The sequence below is a fragment of the Aptenodytes forsteri genome, unplaced genomic scaffold (assembly GCF_000699145.1).
Source record: "Aptenodytes forsteri isolate BGI_AS27 unplaced genomic scaffold, ASM69914v1 Scaffold257, whole genome shotgun sequence".
Classification (NCBI taxonomy): Eukaryota; Metazoa; Chordata; class Aves; order Sphenisciformes; family Spheniscidae; genus Aptenodytes; species Aptenodytes forsteri.
The window spans coordinates 4307063-4319290 of NW_008795194.1; the positions used below are offsets into that span (position 1 = coordinate 4307063).

Here is a 12228-nt window from a genome sequence, read left to right on the forward strand (position 1 = left end):
CAGCAGTATGGGCAGTCACAGGGTGAGGAACCCAGTATTTGTCCTTTGTCCCTATTTCTGTCCTTCTCCATTTCCATTCTTTGATTATGCTTTTCTTTTTATTGGCTTATTTTCGTATCCTAAGTAGCTCTTTTGACTCAATTTTCATTTCACTGTGATAACTTCCACAGCCTGTACAGTTCACTGGATTTTATAACCATTCCTTCTTCATTATAAACTCTAAAATTATCAGCATTTTCTTTAAACATGTGATATGCTGTCACTTCTTACTTCCCTCATATGTGCATTTCTGAGTAAAAATTGGTTTTTCATTTTGCAAGATTCATGTCTATAATATACACTAACAGACTGTCAAAAGAGTCATGGAGACATTCACTGTGTCAATTTGAGATAACAAAATTGGGCAGTAACCTGAAAAACTTATGATCAAGTTTTAAAATATAACATTTTAGTATCTGCTGATTCAGAATATGAAAACAAAACAGTATATTCAAAATATTATTTGAGTTATTTATACAAAATACTAGATAAGTGAATTCCTAACTGATACACAGCACAGAACGTAGAAATTTCAGGTGATCACAAATGGATGGGATAACAGGCATCAGAAGTAACATGTAAGACAGTAAGAAACAGTCTAATTCAAGCTGATGCACAGGGCATCAAGGTACCTCGAACTGGTGCAGGTTCCGGCTTTTTTGGCAGAGTTACAGGTACGGGCTCTTCCAGAACACCTTTCTTGGGCACCTTGGGCACTTCAAAGATATTAGTATGTTTTAGTTTTGTGGGCGCTACAGATGTATATGAAACAATAAGACAATCAATAATACATGCATGCGGTCTTCTTTGAGAAAGTGCTGTGGTTACATTCAGTCATCAGTTGTGCTTTGCTTCAAACACATGGAATGACCAGGCTGTCAAATATGTCACGCAGGAGATGGGAATTCTGTGTTTAGTTTCTGTTTCTGAGTCAAGGTGGAAATGTAGAAAACATATGCCCTCTTTGTAACAGCTGATCAGGGACTTATTTATGGAATCCTACTGGTTTTGAGTATCAGTCATGTATCATTCATGACTACTTTGTCATTGTAACATAATTTTTTTAGGAAAGTAACATTTGCCTTATCATTACTACTTTTTTCTATCAATTATTTCCATTCTTTACACCTCCTCTTCATTTTCAGTTTTCCACAGTTCCTGTCTTTCTGAATCTATTGTTTACAGAAATATATACTTCCTCTCCTCTCATTTGGATTATATTAATGACCCTTTCATGTGCTAATAAGATCATCAGTAGGTATATCAAGTCTTTTGCTAGGAAATTTACCTCATGTATCCTGGCATTAACTTACTTTTAAAGAGGTAGAGAACTGATATTGCTGCTGTCATCCAGCAATACAGTCTATTAGAAAATTCAGGGATGCAACATTATATCCTTTAAACTGAAGACTTATTTGCAGGCCTTCTTCAGAACAACATGCTATCCTGTTTAAACTAAGCATTCAGTAAATGTTAATTCTTAAACTTTCAAAAAGTTCAGAAAGCTGCAGATATTTTTCAAGGAATTGAATCTAGTTTTTCTGTCATGTTTTTGGCACCCCACATTGCACTTCATATTTCTTACGCACCTATCTCCAATAGGTTATCACCAGAAAAATTAGTTCAACTTAAGGCCAGAAGAGCATGATTTTTCTTTCTAATGATGATACTAATAGTGATGACATGTACCTTTGGGTGGTGGTGGTTCTGTTTTTTTGGGTACAGCAACGGGCATTTTTTCTTGTGGGACATCTTTCTTGGGCACCTTGAGCACTTTAAAGATATTATTTCCTCTTAATTTCACAGTTTAAAAAATACAAAAGGTCATAACACTTATGATAAAATCAGAGTTTAGATATTTTTAACACTGTAACATTCCTCTAGAGACTGGTTGGTTAGTCACATATGCAAAGATAGGCACAGCAGAGGCTAGGGGTAGAGGACACGTAACAAATCTTACACAAAAGAAGGGATAACAAATGAAAATATTAATCAATACACTAAAATAAAAAGCAAATCCCCTCAGAAGATATACCTTTAGCTTGTGGAGCTTCTGGTTTCTTGGGCACAGCCACAGGTTTCTTGGGCACTGCCACAGGCTTTGGGGGAACGACCACTGGCACCTCCTCTTCTGGCTCTTCCTCCTCGGCCACCTCAGGCACTTTAAAGATATTAGTTCCTTTTACTTGACCAAGATAAAGGTCAGCAAACAGCCAAATGGCAAGCAGCAAAGCAGAGATATTAGTCCTTTTACTTGACCAAGATAAAGGTCAGCAAACAGCCAAATGGCAAGCAGCAAAGCAGAAAAGTAAACCCTTGACAGACTACCAGTGAGTCCTCTTCAGACAACCACTCTTCCTTCAGGTGGAATACTCGCAGCAAAGACCCAAAGTATGGACTTATGAGTGAGTGCTTGCTGACGAGCCCCACCCTCTCCTGCAGGCATGTGCAGGCACATACAGACACAACATGACCAAGTGCCGCTCTCACCCCTCCCCACAGAATGCAGAGGGGCAAAGAGCACTCAGTACTGTGGCAACCCAGAGGGCACGGCAGGCTCTTTCAGAACACCACCGTATACCTTCAGCTGGAGGAGCTTCTGTCTCTCCAGGTGCAGCAACTGGTGCCACCTCTTCTGGTGCTTCCTCCTCCTCTTCCTCTTCTGGGACCTCTGCCTCAGGCATCTCAGGCACTTCAAAGATATTAGCGCGTTTCATTTTACATTGGTGAAAACACGTGCCAAGTAGGAACAAAAACCAGGGCAACACAGACACAGAACATCACAACAGCCAGCTCAAAACCTCACACACATGTGCAGCACCGTTTACTCAGCATGCACAACCTCAAGAATCTTGGTTTGGAAACAGAGACAGGCCAAGGGAGGGTAGGACAACGCTTAAGAGAAGAAGATTATGTATCTTCTTTGTTAAGTTATCCATGAAGACAGGTACCTCTGGGTGCTGGAAGCTCTGGTGCTTTGGCAATGACCACAGGTACTTTTTCCTCACGAGTAGCCTTCCTGGCCACCTCGGGTGCTTCAAAGATATTAGTAACAGTCAGTTTTATACATTAAACAGGAAGATGAACAATGAAACATAAACTGGAGATGCACTCATGGAAGTAACAAACTGGTCTCACGGTATCGACCTCTCTCTCTCTCTCTCTCTCTCTCTCTCTCTCTCTCTCTCTCTCTCTCTCTCTCTCTCTCTCTCTCTCTCTCTCTCTCTCTCTCTCTCTCTCTCTCTCTCTCTCTCTCTCTCTCTCTCTCTCTCTCTCTCTCTCTCTCTCTCATACAAAACCATACACGAGCACAGGCACAGAGTGGTGATGCCAAGTAGGTTCTCACTGACTGTGAGAAAACTGTTGGCTATGTTTAGGTACAGCTTGAGGGTGAGGTGTGACTTAGGATACCCCCCTCTGTACTCAGCAGCCTTCCTTCCCTGGGAGGAGAGACTGTTGTTCTCCGCCCCGCTGGGATCTGACTCTTCCCTGGGAGCAACCTCAGCCCATATCTTATCTCTTGCCATTCCTCATAAATCTGCTGGTGCTTTGCACTCAGCAGTATGGGCAGTCACAGGGTGAGGAACAGGAATCCCATCATCATTACTATTCTCTCCTTTCTTTCTCTTCTGTTTTTTTCAACTCTTCCACAGTATGTGGGTGCTTTTGGCTTAGTGAGGTTTCAGGGCTTCTATAATCCTGTATTTAGAAATTGCATTTGGCGAAGGTTAAAGGTCTACCTGCAGAGTGAGCAAATTTCCTTGTTCTCCTTCTTTGTGTGATGCAGAATTGTTCTGCACAAATACAGAAGATCTGGTGGTCTTGTACCTAATAACTATGTGCAATTCAATTATAGATTTGCAGAGCCCACTTTCTTGGATCCCCATGAGCTTATGGTCAGAAAAAAGGTACATCAATCTATGACTACAGCCATACGGTTTTCTCATATGAAATTTGACCATAGAATGAAGACCATCCTGATCTACTATGCATTTGAATAAGCTCTGCATTTGCTAACAAGCTTGAAGTATCTGTTATTTGGGATATATGCCCAAGTCTTAAAATACTACTGTCCTATCTATGTATGTCCCTCTTTTCACTTTGGGACTTCTTTTCCCAGAGCAGCTTCAGTTCCTTCACAGTCCATTGAACCTGGCTTTCCTCCTTATTCTCTCTGAAGTGATCAGTTTTTATGATTTTTTTTTTTTGTCTGTTTTTTAAATATTGCTGTGTCATGACTGTGTCTGGTTGTTACTACCACACAATAGGAGAGGGCTGCCAGTTGGTAGTGGCTAAAGAAAAATACTTTAGGTAAAAAACCCATTTATATTACTTGAGATTCTTGGCAAAATGATAAAGACAGGAGTTTACATTAACAATCCAAAGTAGAAAGCTCTTTCCCATGTATCTTATCAGTTTTGATATATAGGACTTTAGATTCTGAACACATATGAAGGAGACTGGGATAGTCCCTCATGATCCCTATGTATTTGCCATTCTAACAATAGAATTTGTACACAGCACAGAACGTAGAAATTTCAGGTGATCACAAATGGATGGGATAACAGGCATCAGAAGTAACATGTAAGACAGTAAGAAACAGTCTAATTCAAGCTGATGCACAGGGCATCAAGGTACCTCGAACTGGTGCAGGTTCCGGCTTTTTTGGCAGAGTTACAGGTACGGGCTCTTCCAGAACACCTTTCTTGGGCACCTTGGGCACTTCAAAGATATTAGTATGTTTTAGTTTTGTGGGCGCTACAGATGTATATGAAACAATAAGACAATCAATAATACATGCATGCGGTCTTCTTTGAGAAAGTGCTGTGGTTACATTCAGTCATCAGTTGTGCTTTGCTTCAAACACATGGAATGACCAGGCTGTCAAATATGTCACGCAGGAGATGGGAATTCTGTGTTTAGTTTCTGTTTCTGAGTCAAGGTGGAAATGTAGAAAACATATGCCCTCTTTGTAACAGCTGATCAGGGACTTATTTATGGAATCCTACTGGTTTTGAGTATCAGTCATGTATCATTCATGACTGTGTTTTCTGTGCTGTTTTTGGCAGTCACTATCATCTTTTTACTTGTCATTTAGATTTTATCACTATTTTTATCCTTCAGGTTGACTTCACCTTCAGAAAGACTTCTGTCTTTGTATGTTTCCTCTCTTTTTTTGCTTTGCACATTCTTTCATAATGGCTGTGGCTTCCATTCTAACCACTAGATGCTGCTTATAATTGTTTCCTGTTATATTCATTTGAATGCTTTAAATATCATCACTGTGAGGTGGTACTTCACTTGAGGAATGCCACTGTATTTCAGATGGAGAGACTCTGGTGGCAGAGGGAATGTTTATTTCTCTGGCCAGTGCTTGGGACTTTCTAAAGGAAATGAAATGATGCAGCACTGCATCAATCTATGGTGTGTATAGTTTTAGAGTATCTTAAGTAATTTTTTAGTATTTCAATTATAAATTCTCTCATCCTGATTAATCTGAGAAAATAAATGCCTCTTACAAGATTCAGTGAATTAGGTGTTCACAGGAACTTTACAGCTCTTTGGTGCTATTCATACAATGTAACAGCTTCACAAATCACAGAGTGGAGAATGTTGACATATGACCAAAATACAGGCAAATTATAATTAACAGTTTAAAGAAAAGATTCTGCTCCATGGTGCTACCCATGGCAACACAGGTACATAGAGATATTTGCAATTATTTTACTCTATGTACAGAAACTGCTACTCTCTGCTGAAACCTTCAGTTTCTGCTTATTTTGTCCTTTCTCATAGAATCATTTAGGTTGTAAAAGACCTTTAAGATCATCGAGTCCAACCATAAAACTAACACTGCCAAGTCCCACTAAACCATGTACTAAACCATCCCTACTAATAATGTGAACAACAGTTTATGCATTCATTCTCTTGTTAGCATCCATAAAGTTTTGCCATTTATTGGTAGACAGGAGTTCATCATACCTGCTTGATTTATTGCTATAGCCTAAGAAATCAAATCTTACCTCCTGAACTTTTTGAATATGCCAAAAAAACAGTACAACAAAAGTTTGGATGGTTTTAGTTGAGGAAACATTTGACGCCCCTGCACAACAATTCGTATTTGGTACATCTCTTCCACATTTTAGATATCAGAGTATATAGTAAAAGATCAATTTAAAATTAGATTCATTTTAAAAAAAACAACCTTCCTTATGTTGATAAACATGGTGTCATGTACCTTTAGCAAGTGGAGCTCCTGGTTTTTTAGGTACAGCAATGGGCACTTTCTCCTCTGGGACAGCCCTCTCAGGTGCCTCAGGCACTTCAAAGATATTAGTGCATTTCATTTTACAATTACAATACAACTGAACATAAGTACAGAGACTGAAACACAGAGGACAATAGAAATGTTTTGAAGTAACTATTTGGCACACACTCGTACTCAGTCTGATTTGTTTAGCAGGCATCATTTAAAACCTCAGATTCGAAATGGCAGACAGAACAAAAGAGATTAAGATAATACTTAAGAGAAGTTTAGGTGTGTTTATCATGTATTCATGATAACACGTACCTCTGGCTGATGGAGGTTCTGATTTTTCAGGAACAGCTACAGGAATTTTCTCTTCTGGGACAGTCTTTTCGGGCATTGCAGGCTCTTTAAAGATATTAGTATCTTTTAGTTACATGTATTAAGCTTTAAAACGAGCAGTGAAACATAGTAAACTCAAGAGAAGCAAAAGAGATCCTATTCATAAGAGGTACCTTTAGACCGTGGAGCTGCTCGTTTTTTAGGTATAGCAATACTCTCTCGCTTTTTGGCCAGCTCGGCTGGTGGTGGTTCCTCAGGTGCCAAAACAGGCTCTGGTTCTTCAGATGTCACTTCAGGTTTTGGTTGTTGAAGTGCCATAGAAGGCTTTATTTTTTCGGGTGCTAAAAATGGTTCTGGTTCCTCAGGCACCACGACAGGTTCTGGCTTGCAGGGTGCCACAACAGGCTTCGATTTTCTGGACACTGCAATAGGCGTTGATTTTTGGAAATCTGCAACGAACTTTGTTTCTTCAGGTGCTACAACAAGCTCTATTTTTTGGGGTGGCACAAAAGGTTTGGTTTTGGAGGGCACCATAACACGCTCTGATTTTTGGGTTGATGTGACTGTCTCTGACTCCTTAGGTGCTACAATGAGCTCAGGTTCCTCAGGGGCCATGAATGGCTCTGGTTTTTGGGGTTCCACAAAAGGCTTTTGTTTTGAGGGCATAACACCATGCTTTAGCTTTTGGGGTGTCACATCAGGCTTGGGTTCCTCAGGTACCACAACAAACTCTGGTTTCTCAGGCACTACAACATGCTCTGGTTTTTGGGGTTCCACAACAGGCTTTTGTTTTGGGGGCATCACACCATGCTTTAGTTTTTGGGATGCCACATCAGGCTTGGGTTCCTCAGGTAGCACAACAAACTCTGGTTTCTCAGGCACCACAACACGCTCTGGTTTTTGGGATGCCACAACAGATTCCGGTTTTTGGGGTGCCAAAACAGTCTCGGGTTCCTCAGGTGCCACAACACGCTCTAGTTTTTGGGGTGCCACAACAGGCTTTTGTTTTTGGGCCACTCTAGCAGGTTCTGGTTCTTGAGGTTCTACCTCTTGAGGCTTTGGTTTTGGGGGTTCTGCAACGGTCTTTGGTTTTCGGGAAACTGGAACAGGTACTTTCTTTTCTGGGAAAGTTGTCTTGGCCACTTTATGTACATAAAAGATATTAGTGCTAAATTTAACAACTGCACAGACAATCATACCAAATTTAAGTGACTCATAAAACATAAAACCACAATTGTAATGAAAACATTAAAAACATATCAGGTATCAATCATTTATGTTGGTCTTTTTAAGGATGAATATACCACATATTGGCTTTTCTTCCTTTTCTCTCAAATGTACACACCCCTCCCTCCCAAGCCTTATGCCCCCATATGCAAGTGCACATGTGCACTGGTAGTATAACTTAGGCTATAAGTAAAATCCATGAAAATTATAAACAGAATGGACAGGACAAAAGATATTAATAACATTGCAGGTAATAAGCTGAAGACTTTCAAGAATTAGCAGTGATGGCATCTAATTTTTCTTCGTGGAGCTTCTGGTGTTTCAATTACGTTGATATCTTCTGCTTTTAGCTACTAGAATGGCTACTTTATTTTCTTCTACTATTATCACTGTAAAGATATTAGTTGTGGTTGTTTTCACGAACCCAAGTGGGTAGAATAGTAGGAATAATCAAAAATAATAAGAAGAATTGAAGTATAAAATACAGGCAATTCAGACATCCAAGATTTGTCACTATTCTTCAGAAAGACCCATGTATGTCTGTTTCACACACATATGCAGATACATAGAACAAGTATAATTTAGCATCTCAGAAAACATAAGGCCTGGAAAATCACAGTGTTAAAGAAAAGAGGAAAAATATTGCTTTTGTTATTTTATTAGTGGTGAGATTTACCTTTTTCTGGTAGAGGTTCTGGTTCTTCATGTGCAGCCTCTGGTTCTGGGACAACCTCAGGTTCTGGTTCTTTAGGCACAACCTCAGGTTCTGGTATTTTAGGCACAGGTATTTTCTTTTCTGGAACAACTTTCTTCGGCACCTCAGGTTCTTTAAAGATATTTATTTGTTTTACTTTCAGAAATTTGAAGAATAGGAATCAAAAAGGTGACAATAGCTCCAAGGTGAAAATTATCAAACAGCATCAGAAAAAAAAAATACCCCTTATAAATAGTCTGTGTTTTTTTCATCTTGCTTGTTGCATACTATTAATAGCCATTGTTGCTTACTGGGAGCTATTCACAAGTGAAGAAGACAACACAATCTGTAACATTTATAAACATTAGAATATAAAAAAAGAGGACAACACAAACTTAAAAAGATAATATTTAGAGAAACAGATTAAAATTTCTGTGCAATTTTATCAGTATTGAACATGTACCTTTAGGTGGTGGAGGTTCTGGTTTTTTAGGAACTTCAATGTGTACTTTTTCTTCTGAAACCACTTTCTTGGGCACCTCAGGCACTTTAAAGAAAGTAATTAATTTTATTTGTATGAAATTCAAACATATGTCTGCAGCATTAAGACACTAAGAAAAAATAAAACTCAGGGACATCAAAAGCATCAGTAGTTTTAAATATAAATATCAACTTTTTTCTTTGCCTACAGAAAATTCTCTCTGATGTCTCACTGAGGTACAGATGCAAAAACTACAATTTAAAGAACAAAAATATTTTCTGAACATTTATAGTAAAAATAAATTACCGATATGTTAAAATGGTACCCTAGACAATGAAGGGGTTTTCTTTCATTAATTGTGTACAGCAGTTACCTTTAGCTGGTGGAGGTTCTGGTTTCTTTGGCACTTTAACTGAAACCTCTTCTGGGACCACTTTCTTTGGTACCTCAGGCACTTGAAAAATATTAATAACTTTTACTATAAGAATTTCATAAACAACATTAAAGCATAACAGCAGAATAATATTAGTGAAAACACTAATTAGCAACATCTATTTTTTTCACACAACACATTTGTTCACTTGAAAAACCTTTGACAACAGAAGAATATTCTAACAGAGGTCTTGGGTACTGTCTTCTATAGTGTTAAAACAATAAGAGTGATGTTTTTGATTCTGTTAATTTTGTCATAATGATGAGTACCTTTAGCTGGTGGAACTGCTGGTTTTTTAGGCTCCGCAACAGGTATTTTCTCATCTGGGACTTTCTTGGGCACTTCTGGTACTTTAAAATTACTAATTATGTTAATACTAAGAATTTAAAGCAATTGAAATAGCATTTAAGTGGAAAAAGAAACAAAAAAAGGACACCAGGTAACATCAATTAAACATAATACCCTCTCCCAAATAGGCTTTTTGCTCTCAATCTTGATTGAGAGTCATTTGAGATGAGGAAAGAGGCTGCTGCCAAAAATTAAATACAAAAATCATGGTTTATAAGACAGAAAGATGGGGAAATAGTATCAAAAAGGTCCTATCAGTGAAAATAAGACAAATTATTGCCATGGTTTTATCAATGACACGTACCTTTAGCTGGTGGTACTTCTGGCTTTTTAGGCACAGCAACTTTGATTTTCTCTTCTACAACTACTTCCTTGGGTGCTTCAGGCACTTTAAGGAAAGAGATTATTTTCCATTAATATATGGAATTTTACAGCTATGTTCAAAACTTTTCAGTAGAAATTGCAAAGTAGGGAGGTTCTTAATGGAGCCATTGATTTTACATGTTTATTGACTTAAGGTTCTTTTCTGTCCCTGTAAAGTATGAGGAAACACCTCAGAGTCTTTTGGAGTTTCTTCTCCTTCTACATTACATTATTTTTCCATTTTTTTCAACCACCTCCCAAATCTCCATTTGACTAAGGCTGCCATCGTCCATTCAGTATTCCTTGTCACATTCTTCTATGCATGATGACTTCTTAGTATCAATTTTTCATTTATGCACGAAGAGTATTCTCCCATGTTAGATATCTGTATCACTTATTCTGTACTTTGAAATTATTAAACTCTCTTTTGGGGCTGATTTTTCACCATCAGTCAGGAATATTCCAGATCACAGAACCCCTGTTTTCTCTTTAAGATTTCTGCTGTGATTCTCAAGTATCAGTCTCATCTCTGTCCAGCCACATCAGTATTTCTAACACACTGGGACACTGATTACAGCTATGATTCAAAAAGAAGAATTTTCAAAACAGTAGTATATATAGAACTGTGGGCACAGAAAATAAAAGTAATAGGACAACACAAACTAATCAAAAAACTAATCTGCACAATCAAGGCAGAGGTTTTTTCTCTTCCAAATTTTAGTTATATCTGCAGTGCAACTTACCTTTGGCTGGTGGTGGTTCTGGTTTTCTAGGCACAGCAATGGGTACTTTCTCTTCCGGAATTTTCTTGGGCACCTCTGGCACTTTAAAGAAAACAACATTCATTTTTGTTATATTTAAGGCATTTAAAAATATGTAGATTATTAAGAAGAAAGAGTCTCACAAGAAGCATATCAGAAAGAAACATAAGATCAGATATAAAAAGAGATATGTCATGCAAAAAATGTTGTATACTATTACATAGTACCAGGATTTTTTATAAATGAGAAATAAAGGGTAATTTTTTTCTTCTACTGTAAACCCTACTGCTCAAGAGAAAGAGAAATCTCTTCCTCAGAGAGTCACTATTATTGACATATAAGCTTTAGGTGGTGTTACTCTTGGCTTTTTAGGCACAGCAACGTTTACTTTCTCTTCTGAGACAGATTTCTTAGGTGCCTTGGACACTTTAAAGATAGTGTACTTATAAGAATTATGAAAATAAAACAAGCAGTACAGAGAAATAAGACAAAACAAGTAGATGTATAGGGATACTCTGACAACAGTTACATGTTCTGAAAAGTCTCAGTGGTTCTATCCCTCTGGCAAATAACAGTTTGAAGTGACTTTGCTAGGGATCTTGTGTCACGCAGTGGTGACATGCCACACAAACCGCTAGTTCAGACAGACTTCTAAAATATCTGAATGAATTGTAATGACTGGTTTGTGTGCCTAATGCTTTTTTCACTCAAAGTTAAATCAATTGACCCCTAAGTTTAACATGAGCAATGTGAAAGAGGAAGTGTATATACTTCTTGTTTGAGTACTGATAGAATTTCTGAGGCTGTTTACAGTACCAATAAACACCCATGAAATGAAAATGTACCTATAAACACCCATGAAATGAGACTGTAAATCTCACTGCGTGTTGACTCAGCTAGAGTTTTCCTTATTTTTAGTCCCTTTGACTAGTTTCTGATAAAATTTCTGTGCCATCATGATGGATTACTCTTGGGTAGAAGAAATAGACAAACTCAACTAATTTTTAATGATTTAACAACAACAAAACAAGGGACAGAAGAACCTGGAAGAAAAAGGAGAAGGAAAGGATATGTTGACCTATACCTTTGGCAGGTGGACCTTCTGGCTTTTTAGGCAGAGGGACAGGTTTCTCTTCAGGAATAATTATCTTGGGCAATTCAGGCACTTGAAAGATATTTACTGATTTTAATTTTAATTTTATGACTTAAAGATTAGTTGAGAAACAGGAAAAGGGACATATACAACATAAATGCCACAAATCTGACACAAGTGGACCATGAACTATTAAATCA

General features: G+C 38.0%; 1 protein-coding gene across 1 annotated transcript in view; it reads right to left on the reverse strand.

Moving 5' to 3' along the window:
* The window catches only part of TTN (titin), a 257627-nt gene that overhangs the window by 121715 nt on the left and 123684 nt on the right, over positions 1–12228 (reverse strand). The window contains exons 154-159 of the mRNA XM_019471879.1: positions 10918–10998; positions 10116–10199; positions 9733–9813; positions 9404–9484; positions 9013–9096; positions 8532–8681 (exon numbers count right to left, since the gene is read on the reverse strand). Coding sequence (XP_019327424.1) covers positions 8532–8681; positions 9013–9096; positions 9404–9484; positions 9733–9813; positions 10116–10199; positions 10918–10998 — 561 coding nt within the window. The remainder of the gene's footprint in view (positions 1–8531; positions 8682–9012; positions 9097–9403; positions 9485–9732; positions 9814–10115; positions 10200–10917; positions 10999–12228) is intronic.